General features: G+C 38.9%; 2 protein-coding genes across 2 annotated transcripts; one reads left to right on the forward strand and one right to left on the reverse strand.

Annotated features, from left to right (window-relative positions):
- Positions 1 to 286: 286 nt before the first annotated feature.
- On the reverse strand, positions 287 to 7922 carry LOC141820280 (UBP1-associated protein 2C-like). Its single transcript, XM_074707574.1, has 2 exons — positions 6547 to 7922; positions 287 to 700 (listed from the first exon to the last, which is right to left on the reverse strand). Exon 1 carries the CDS (start codon positions 7856 to 7858, stop codon positions 6548 to 6550), a length of 1311 nt encoding a protein of 436 aa, XP_074563675.1. The 5' UTR covers positions 7859 to 7922; the 3' UTR covers positions 287 to 700; position 6547.
- A 2174-nt stretch (positions 7923 to 10096) lies between these two features.
- On the forward strand, positions 10097 to 10874 carry LOC141822331 (putative WRKY transcription factor 43). Its single transcript, XM_074709773.1, has 2 exons — positions 10097 to 10476; positions 10575 to 10874. The coding sequence occupies exons 1-2, from the start codon at positions 10097 to 10099 to the stop codon at positions 10750 to 10752; spliced, it is 558 nt and encodes a 185-aa protein (XP_074565874.1). The 3' UTR covers positions 10753 to 10874.
- The last annotated feature ends 260 nt before the right edge of the window (positions 10875 to 11134 follow it).

Below are 11134 nucleotides of genomic sequence, written 5' to 3' on the forward strand. Positions count from 1 at the left end.
AGGTGAAAACCATGATATATTATTTGAAATTACAAACTAAATCATGCAAAATATTGAATTTCAATAATACATTGAGTAGCTAAGATGAAAAAAAACACATAATTGATAATGCAAGTCCAACCATTGAAGGAACAACCACAATCCGAACAAAACAAATATATTTAATATTTGAATAATAGAAACAAAATAAATGCAACACAGCCACAAAATTTCAAGAAACACACGTCACGACTATGCCATATGATGAGGCTACAACAACGGACATTTAAAAACAAAATCAAGCATAGAGAGCAGCATGCAAATCTTAACATTCATAAAATTTAAACAAGCAAATCAAATTGTACTATTGCTCAGTCTTACCGTGAAATTCTAATGGTAATCCACCTGAGCAATTTGCCAGCATAAAGCTACAGAAGGTAAGCAACTCATACAAGATAACAATTCAAGTAGAGACGAGCAACCAGTTGCATTCTAAGGGTAACATAGTCAGCATACAAAGTTAATTATTGAACATCAACAATCAGAGAGTTACTGAAGTACTAAAACCTTAGATCAATTATATCTCTACGGCTAACATTCTGAAAGAAAAGTGCATTCCAGAGCAGAGAAGCCACAAAACTTTGCAAACCATTCATAAAGCAGACAACAAATCTGAATTCAGCACAATCATTCAAATCATTGCTCCCATGTTCCCAAACACCTGACGACACAACCATCAAAATATATCAAAACAATATCACAAAACAAATTGCCTCCTTAAAATAAAGTAGCACAATTATTTGCTTTGTAGAACGCTACAAATGACCAAAATGCTAAACCACGATTATTGAGATATAATTATAAAAGCACAGCATGTATATTAATCGTACAAATTAATGACAGAATGTGAGGAATACAACAATTACAAAAACAACTAAATATCCTACCTAAGCCACGTGTAAACAATACACAAACAAATTTATTGGCCTTTTCTGTTAACATGTGGTATTAAAATACAAGGGGGAAAACCACTAGATATATTGAATAAGCAAGCATCACTAAAGAAGAATGTGATGCAAAAACAAAATGAGTCAATTCGCAAACTAAACAAACAAGTTAAATTTGAACAATGTGTGACAGTATCAATATCCAAATTAGAAATTAAAAAAACTAAAAGTATGGGTCATATCGGATAGGCATCGGCATAGGAAAAAAAATCATTTGGGCGCACTTTTTTACCAAATTGTCAAAGAGATGCCATTTTGAAATGGCAACCCACTTGCTTTAACCTGCCAGAGGAAATGTCCCTTTGAACCTGCTTGCTCAAACCATTGCACTCTTAACTTGCCCGCCCAAAAAACCCAAACCGAAAGTCAACCAACAACCGTTTCAACTGAACTTGCAATATGTAGCCCTTCTCTCGTGCTTACCTTCCCTTTTATTATTACATTTCTCTGGCTCATCTCTTTCCTTTCCCATCACTGTCCAATGAAATTCTCACAGCCTCTCTACAAGACTAAGTGGACAAGCTGCAAGGAAATCACTTTGACACGGTGAACAATCAATCAAAGATTGGTACATAATGCTCAGACATTTTTATGGTTTCTAGTTTTAGAATTTTATTTTTTCATGAGAAGTTTTAATATTTTGCTAAATATCTAGAATGCTTTGTTTAAATTTTAAGGTATACGTTCATTGAAGAACGTGTAGTCTTGTTAAAGCCCTAGAGGACCGTCTAGTAGTTTTAGACAATGCTAGATAGACGTAATCCTGTAAAATCCTCAAAAATGTAGCAATTTTAGGAATAAAAAAACTCAAATAAGTAATAGTTTTGGGTTCTCGTACCACACTTTAGGAATCCAATACCCCTCTCCCAAAGAGTTTCGGGTCAGAATTTCCCAAAGAGCACACCACAATTTGATTTTACCCAAGGGTGCACTTAATTCCCAAAATACCCCTCTCCCAAATAGTTGTAATTCCAACCCAACTTTCAAAGCATCCGACCTGAAGACTATCCAAGCCCCAAACGTGGCCTAGAGGTTTGTGCTTGTCAAGTCCTGTTTTACACAACTTTTACCACTCAAAGCATTGTTCCGACAATATAGCAACACAAAAAAAGTGGAAGACTATTGTTTCTACAAAGAAGACTGTTCGGGGTTACTCTACATCTCGATGCAAATTGTTACTTGACATATAATCTACGTTCTTCTCATTTATTCTCTTAAAGGCTTTCTATGTGTGTTTTCTAACTTTTCTACAAGCCACAGTCTACGATTTATTTATATTCTGAATGTATATTATAAAAAAATACAATGTATACCATCATTGTTTCTATATTGTTTAGAAATATTATTTTAGGATGGTTTTTAGCGATTATAATGTAGATCTTGAAATATTCAATAACTAATATATGGATTTAGGGTTTATTGTCCATTGTTGTCTAGTTATAGGGTTTAGAAATACAGGTTAATTGTGTATTTACAACCATAATAATGTACATCATTAAACATTGAACATCTGATAACTAATACAAGGAGTTAGTATTACTGTCCAAGAATTTAGAGTTCTTTTTATTCATTATATTAACATTGTAATTGCTCTGTAATTCCCTAAGAGAGAAATGGTCTCTGCCCACCCAATATTAGAAAAAACTATTATTTTAAAATGGTTTCTTCAACACGGCACCACCATGGAGCTTGTTTCTTCAGCACAACACCAACATGGTTATGCTTTCTTTAACACAGCACCAACGTGATGCTGTCTTCAACGCAGCATAACCGTGGTACTAATTTCTCCAACGTAGCATCATAGTAGTGTTGGTTTCTCCAACGCAGCACCACAATAGTGTTAATCTCTCCAATACAACACTATAGTGGTGCTGGTCTCATCAATGCAGCATCATAATAGTGTTGGTCTCTCCATAGATTGGTTTTTGATAACCAGGTTCTCTGCAGTGCCCAGGTTCATTAGGTTGTGGGTTTATGGCTTGGTGAACTCAGTGGAAAGGCAGGAATCTAATGCGCTTGGATTGGGTCCAATCAAAGATGCATAGGGCCATCAATGGGTTTTGACCAAAACTCATTAATAGACCTAACCATTAAGGTTTGATGAAACTTGCGCATGAAGAGGAAGAGAGGAGTGTAGAGAAGCTAGTGTTGTTGTGCATGAATGGTTCTAAGGCTCCTAGATGAAGATATGATTGTGTGTCAATTGACACATAAGCTAATTTTTTAATAAACAAGTTCTTCATAAGAAACAAGGCCATGAGGTTGTGGGTTTAGGGCTTGGTGACACAGTGAAAAGGCAGAAACCTAATGCACTTGGATTGAGTCCAATCAAAGATGCCTAGGGATATCATTGGATTTTGACCAAAACTCATTAATGAACCTAGGCATTCAGGAGTGCTGAAACTTGGCAATGGAGAGGAAGAGGAGAGTGTAGGGAAGTTAGTCTTGTCGTGCAAGAGTAGATCTGAGGCTCCTATATGAAGATAGGACTTTGTACCAATTGACACATATGTGTCGATAACGCTTTGTTCAAATAGCACAATGGTGGAGTTGCATCGAACAAAGCAAAAACACTTACGATTGACATTGTTGAAAAACTAGGAACACAGTGGTGTTGTGTTGACAAAATCAGTACCACGGTGGTGTTGTGTTGGAGAAAGCAACACCACGATGGTGTTGCGTTAAGGATACTAGCACAACTGTGGTGCTGCATTTGAGAGACCGACACCATTGTGGTGCTGTGTTCGAGAGATGGACACCACTGCAGAACTACATTGGAGAGACCAGCACCACGATGGTGCTACGTTGAAGAAACCATTTTAAAATAATAATTTTTTTCTGATAGGGCAATGACCATTTCTTATTCTTTTAGGGAATTACATAGCAATTACAATGTCAATATAATGAATAAAAAGAACCTTAAATTCTTTGGACACTAATACTAACTCCATGTATCAGTTATCAGATATTCAATGTTCAATACACAATCAACTTGTATTTCTAAACCCTAGAACTAGGCAACAATGGATAGTAAACCCTAAATCCATATATATAAATTATCAGATATTCCGAAATGTACATTATAATCGCTAAATATCATCTTCAAATAATATTTCTAACAATATAGAAACAACAATGGTATACATTGTAGTTTAACATAATATACATTCAGAATATAAATAAACCGTTGACTATGGCTCATAGAAAAGTTAGAAAACATACATGAGAAAGCCTTGAAAAGAATAAATGAGAACGTAAATTATATGTCAAGTAATGATCTGCATCGAGCTGTAGAGTAAACCCTAAATCGTCTTTTTTGTAGAAACAAGAACTTCCACTTTTTTTTTGGTTGCTATACCACTAGAATAGTGCTTTGAGCAGGAAAAGTTGCATGGTGTGGTGCACCCTTTGGAAAATTCCGAAAACTAGGTGCACCCTTTGGTAAAAGCGGAGATTGTTGTCATGTGAAGTAGCCTTCCAATAGTGTCAACATCCAATTCAGGAGAGGAGGGTGAGGGCAGCAAGTGGCAATAAGGGATTAAATGGGGTTGGTAGATGGTAAGCATACAAGTCCTTAATGGGAAATTCCAAGTGGGTTAATTTTTGATTTGTTGTGACTTGTTGAAGCATTGATTAGTTATATTATATTGTGCAACTTGAACAAATTGCATGGTATCACATGAGTGGATCATAATGATCCATAGAGACAGGAACTAGGGATATGGTTGTTTAGTCTAGTTGATTTTTATTACGTACTCAATTTGTGAAAGCTTAATTAGTTATATTATATTATGCAACATGGACAAGTTGCATGATATCACAAGAGTGGATCATAAAGATCCTTAGAGGTAGGAACTAGGAATATGTTGTTTTAGCTTGGTTGATTTGGTCTATGGAAGTTTCACATGCATTGGTTTGAGTTGATCGAGTATACAATTGGGACAGGATGTGAAAAGTGATATTTGTTGTTAGCAATAATGTCATGAGTTTCATCCTAAACATTTATGATTGTTGCAACTTCAAGTTTTAAGAGTCCCTCATTACAACAACCCTTGTTCTCTTTAAGCAATGCATCTCCCGTGGTATGATTTGAAGTAAAGAATAGCATGGGCTAGTTCAGGGTCTCAAGAATAAGAACAGTATCCATCCTTGCCATGTCTAGTAAGCTTCTAGACTTAAGCCTACACATTTCAAGGTTAAAATTGGTCACGTCTAAAAAAATCATGATGGTGCATGTGATTCCACTCTAATAGCCAGCATAATCATTTTGGATTTGAGGGCCAAGAGTTAATTAAAAACGAACCCATTATGCTCAAAGCTAGTAGTGTTCCAAGGTGAAAATAAGTCAAATCTAATCAAAACATATTGTATAGTCAACTTGAGATTTCAACCTCTAATAGCCAAAACTCTCAGTTTGGATGGAAAACTTAAGAGCGACATCTACATGTAAAAAATTCAGCCACTATAAAAAGGTTTATAATTAAGCATCATGAAAGAAATCTACATACACCAAAAATACATGTCCAATAACCATACCAGATATAGAATCCAAATAACAAATATTAGAACAAAAAAAGAACCTAGAAAATTTTAATTTAAAAAAAATGTGTGAGGTCACAATCAAAACGAAAATACAATACATCAAGACCATTTGTGAGAGGAATTGTATTGGTCTACTTATATGAAACTAATTCAAGAATTAAAAAGCATTAGAGCAGTTCTTGATTAAGAATAAAGTCGTGACATTTGGAAAAGCAAAGAAGAAAATGGACTAAATATATCGTTTAGTTGAATTAAATTATGCAACCAGCAAAAGGAAATCATTTCCAAGGATGTAACACAAACATAGTCAGTGACTATACAATCAAAAAACATCATAGAATAAAATAAAATTACATTGGTACAGTTATGCAAAATTAAAATTAGAATTATTATAAATTCAACAATGTCAATCAGAACTGTAACAATAAGTTGTAAGCCCCAACAATTGGGTCAGCAAACAATAACAACCAAACCAACACGAGACTAATAATCAAGAAACAGTATGTCTCACTTAAAAACTAAACTTACTGTCCAAGTATGATGCATAAGAATCGAAAATAGGACACAAAACAAAATGCTTAAACCTAATCACCTCTATTAGGTTTGGAAGGTAAAGGATAGAATTGTCTTTGCTAGTTTGTGATGTTTATTTCCAAGAACTCATCAGAGACGCAGGCAAAAGCAAGATTATATAAGGAAACTTTTACCTTTCATTTCCCTTTACTTCATCTTTCCTGTATTCCTTCTCGCTGCCTTACCAACAACTTAACCAACAAACCTTTGAATATCACACCTACCTCCTTCAATATGATATAGAATCTTTGTACACTACCTAGTTTTCTGTTTTGTGATAAGTGAAGATTAACAATTTTGAAAACCTAAATACCAGGGGTGATAAGAGAAGAGAAAACCCTGAGAGAAAAAAACTACTAAATTGAGCAAACAATACAAGCTAAAACCTAAGTAAAATTAAAAGAGGCAAGTAAAGTAAAAGATACTGTTAGAGGCAATCTATTACCTTAGTAGTAATGTGGCACATTCGGATACACACCTCCAATTGGAGCCTTCTGTCCAGGAGAGGAACCCGCTGGCTGGTGATGCTGATTTTGATACACAGACGAAGATAGAGGATAATGCCCGCTGTCATGAAAACCACCTGAAGGCATTCCACCAGGGTTCGGAGGCATTCCATATGAACTCATACCATAACCTCCGTATCCACCGGAGTGAGAGCCACCATACTGAGAAGAAGACCCGAGAGCAGCACCATAACTACCCGAACCTACACCATAACTTCCACCTGAAGGCATTTGACTACCAACTGACAGAGCTGGAGTGACTGCACCAACTGAGGACGGGAAGGATGAGCGTATATTAGGATGGTGACTCAGTCCAGCAGCAGCGGTAGGGAGAGCATTACCGGAGTACCCACCATACGAACTGAAACTGCCACCTGGTCCGCCATACTGGCTTGAGACAGAGCTCTGCACACCTAATCCAAGCCCATCAGGACCCATATCAGCGCCATTACCCAAAGGTTGGCTTGGAATCCCTCCCACAGGAGCAGCGCCTGGGACCTGGGCACCTGGCTTGCCCTTCTTTCCTTCAATGGCTAGTTTGCAAACCAAGTTGTACCCATCGATGTTTTTGTTAGGTTCCATAAGAGAATACCTGGCCCCTTCAGCCGTTTTGTAGACAAAAAGTGCAAATCCACGGAATTTCCCAGTCTGTTTGTCAAATCCTAAAGGCCCCTCCTCAATCTCCCCATACGAGGAAAAATGAGCGAGCAAGCGGTCTGAAGGCATTTCAGCAGGGACATTCGCCACATAGATCTTGCGATGGGCGACATCCACGAATTGACCAGCACCAGTTCCCGAGGAGCCGGCAGCAGCGAGCTGGGTGACGGTCATTCGACCATCAATCTTCTTCGAGGGCTCCTTAAGAGCGAGAAGAGCGCCGTCGACGTGGCGGAAGGTGATGAATCCATAGCCTCTGCTCTTCCCCGTGACCCTATCGACAATAACAGCAGCCTCCTCGACCTCTCCGTAGATGGAGAAGAGGGAACGGACAGCGTCCGTGGTAGTGTCCATCCCGAGGCCGCGGATGAAAAGCTTTCGCTGGATCTGGTCGAGATCGGCAACGGAGCGGACATCGGCGAGGACCCCGGGTTCACCGCGGCAGATAGCCGCGGCGACGATGTCGCGTAACTGGTCCAGGGAGAAGGCGTCAATAATCTTGCGCCCGTCGGCGGGAGTGAGTTCCGCCGCCGGAATGGAAGTGGCGATGTTGCCGTTCTCGTCGGCCTTCCGCTTCTTGGAGGCGGGATCCATGGGAGCCGCAAAATCCGAAACCCTAGAAAAGTGGAGCGGCGCTCGAAGGAAGGGCCGAGTTAAGGAATACGAGCGTACACACGGGGCCCTACCACGTTGCGTATTATATATATATACTCATGCTTTAAATAATGTATCATTAAAATAGCTTTGTCGATTATATTTTAATAAAAAAATATTATAGTTACGATTATTGTAACATCTCAATTTGATTTTTTTTTTTTAAGAAGTTCGGATTGAACAGCGAGGACGCCTCACTAAAATGGCTACCTACCGTATATTACATGTTGTTCTTCAGGATTGATCATGCCAATTACCAGAGCCACACTAGGAAAAGTGCATTAAAATAAAGATAAATATTATGGATTGGTATAACTTGTTCTAAAAAGTCAAAATCTACTGATTAGGGATAACACGTCGAACAAAAAGTTGAATAGAAAGTTTGACACCGATCTAAGACTGACTAGCTTAATCCCATATCCTGACTCCACATCTGAATTCTATATTGACATTCCCTATCCTAGTCTAGTCAGGTAGTCGAGCTCTGACTCGGCAACTAGCTCGATTTTGACTCTCCGACTCAACAATCAACTTGACTCTGACTCTTCAACTCGACTCGAAATGTAACACCCAACTACTTCACTCGGGTTCAGTGCCAATTTCTAAGTCCGAGCCCCCCGATCGAGTCTCCACTCGACCTTGAACTCCATCTCAGACCTCGTCTCGACTTTGCATCTCGAGTAGCTTCGGCCTGGACTCTCTTTGTCGCCTAAGCTCCACCTACTCAATGCCTGACTGACTCTGCTAGCTCCTGTCACTCCATCATTCAACTTATTAGACCGCTGCTAAAATGACACGTACTATGGTATAATCTCTGCCCATGGAGACAGTATAATTTATGATGACAGAGTTTGATATCATACCAGGCATGGGCGATAAGATCTTTCATTACGACAATGGCAATGGAATATTCTCCTTACCTCTAATAGAACATCTCTACTAATGTGACATTCTCTTTATCACAGATGAGACATCTCCTTCCCTGGTAACCTTATATAATGACTCTTTGGGACACCGATGCAAGTACATGTGAATACAAATACATACTCCTTTCTTCTTTCCTAAACCTTCTTCAGGTGATTCTCTAACTTGAGTGTAGGAGTGGTTGAGGTAGGGCATCCCTGTTCTCCGTCCTCACTCTCTTCCTTCTCCCTTGCAATTTGACGCTGACGGCATGTCAGATCCTGACGTCTTTCTCTTTAAAGTCAGTCGTGTCTAATGATTCATCTGGAGGCGATCTTGAACCAGAACAATAAATAAGACATAATATTCTATACACCTTCGTAGCAACCTTCTTCCCTCTATTTCCCACATTTACTTGCTTATGATTAATCTCAGTTAATGCAATTGCCTTATATTTATGAATTCTCTTGAAGGTATATATAAAAATTGGTATAGTCACCTGAATTAGAATACCAAATTATAATACTTGATTTTAATGAATGGTCAAAATGAAATAGAACTAAAACTTTAAATTTATATGAAATACATTAATCAAGCGATTGAATTCATATTAAGTCGATTGAAGTTATGATCGACCGAGTAAATTAAGTCAAATATCAATTTGGATAATGATGAAGTGCCATCAAGTCTTCTGTCGATCAATTAATTGATTAATCTCTTTGCTCATCGTTACGTGTGAGCTTCCTGTATAACAAACACATCACATCTTGTTAAATTATCAGACGTCGACGGCCTTCAGCAATATTTTTCTGGTAGCTTCAACGTCAACCCTGGGATTTTTGGCCATGCACATGCAATATAATGGCTCATATATATTATAAAATTGCAACCCTTTATGCAGTATTTTCACTCATTATTTTCTGAATAATCGTTAATTTGCTTCGAAAACTAAAAACAAATATATATATATATATATATATATATATATATATATATATATATATATATATATATATATAAAATGGTAGTGTAGTGACTGTGAAGCTCTTGATGCAGCGTAGCGAGATTGGCAGGGCAGTTGAGCCGATAAGTTAGTTGGGATGTTGTTGGTTAGTTGTCTTCCTTCCCTTCTCTTAATTTAATTCTCTCTCTCTCTCTGCATCCTTTTAATTCACATGCAGTTGACGCTTCCCAACCTCCCCCAACCCCCAAATCTGTCTCCATATTCCCTCCATATAAATGCGGTTTTCGCATCGGATCGATCGATCGATCGATATGGAGACTCTAATGGCCGGAGGGATGTCGGAAGCACCAACCGGCGGCTGCTCGCCCAGTCTCACAGCTCAGCAGCAGAGCATGTATCACAATTCTCTGGCGCCGGCGCTTCTCATGTCGGAGGTGGGGTTGGCCTCGCTGCTCCTTCCGAACGCGCCAGGACAGCAACTGACGACGGCGGCTGAGGGAGAAGTAGGCGAAGGTAATGGAGGCGGCGGCGGCGGCCGGTCGAAGGAGAAGTCGGCGACGACGAAGGGAAAGAAGGTGACGAGTCCAAGGTTTGCGTTCAGGACCAAGAGCCCCAGCACTGACATCCTCGACGATGGCTATCGATGGCGCAAGTATGGGCAGAAGGCTGTCAAGAACAGCCCTTATCCTAGGTACGTAATTAGTTTAATGCTCTATTAATTAACAAATTAATCAAGTTAAATATATATTTTTGTTATATATGTTTAATTATATTTATTGCATGATGAAGGAGCTACTATCGATGTACTCACCACACATGCAACGTGAAGAAACAAGTCCAGCGGCAATCCAAAGACACAAGCGTCGTCGTGACCACGTACGAGGGAATACACAACCATCCATGCGAGAAGTTGATGGAGGCTTTTGCTCCTCTCCTCAAGCAGATACAATTCCTTACTGGCCTCTGAGATAGCTAGCTAGCCATGCATCCCCAATAATTAACATTTAGAAATAGCAGATCATATATAAGAGTGAATTAATCTCTGTGTTCTTTGGATGAAAAGGATAAAAATTAAAAAGATGTCCTTCATCCGTGAAAGTTATCGTCTACTACCCGTGCTAGCTACTCCTACTTGGGATAGATTTTAGCAGGATCTATCCATGCTAATGGGGAGGAAGACAAGATCAATGTATATATACGGTTACGACAGTTAAGTTCACGTGAAGCATGCATGCAAAGTTACCTGAGCCCTTGAAAGGCCGAGGCCGAGGCTGAGGCCTGTGGCCTTCAAAAACACTGCTTTGGCACTGTTAATGGTGTACGCCTACCAACACGAGGACTGATCACTA

Source organism: Curcuma longa, chromosome 2 (genome assembly GCF_044706935.1).
Source record: "Curcuma longa cultivar G26 ecotype Majalengka, Jawa Barat chromosome 2, ITB_CL_G26_1.1, whole genome shotgun sequence".
In the NCBI taxonomy this organism is placed as follows: domain Eukaryota; kingdom Viridiplantae; phylum Streptophyta; class Magnoliopsida; order Zingiberales; family Zingiberaceae; genus Curcuma; species Curcuma longa.

Excerpts from the sequence above, each read along its gene's own strand:
- LOC141822331 (XM_074709773.1), top strand. The coding sequence starts at position 10,097 with ATGGAGACTCTAATGGCCGGAGGGATGTCGGAAGCACCAACCGGCGGC. Across the intron at positions 10,477-10,574 it reads AAGAACAGCCCTTATCCTAG|GAGCTACTATCGATGTACTC; the intron begins GTACGTAATTAG and ends TGCATGATGAAG.
- LOC141820280 (XM_074707574.1), bottom strand. The coding sequence starts at position 7,858 with ATGGATCCCGCCTCCAAGAAGCGGAAGGCCGACGAGAACGGCAACATC.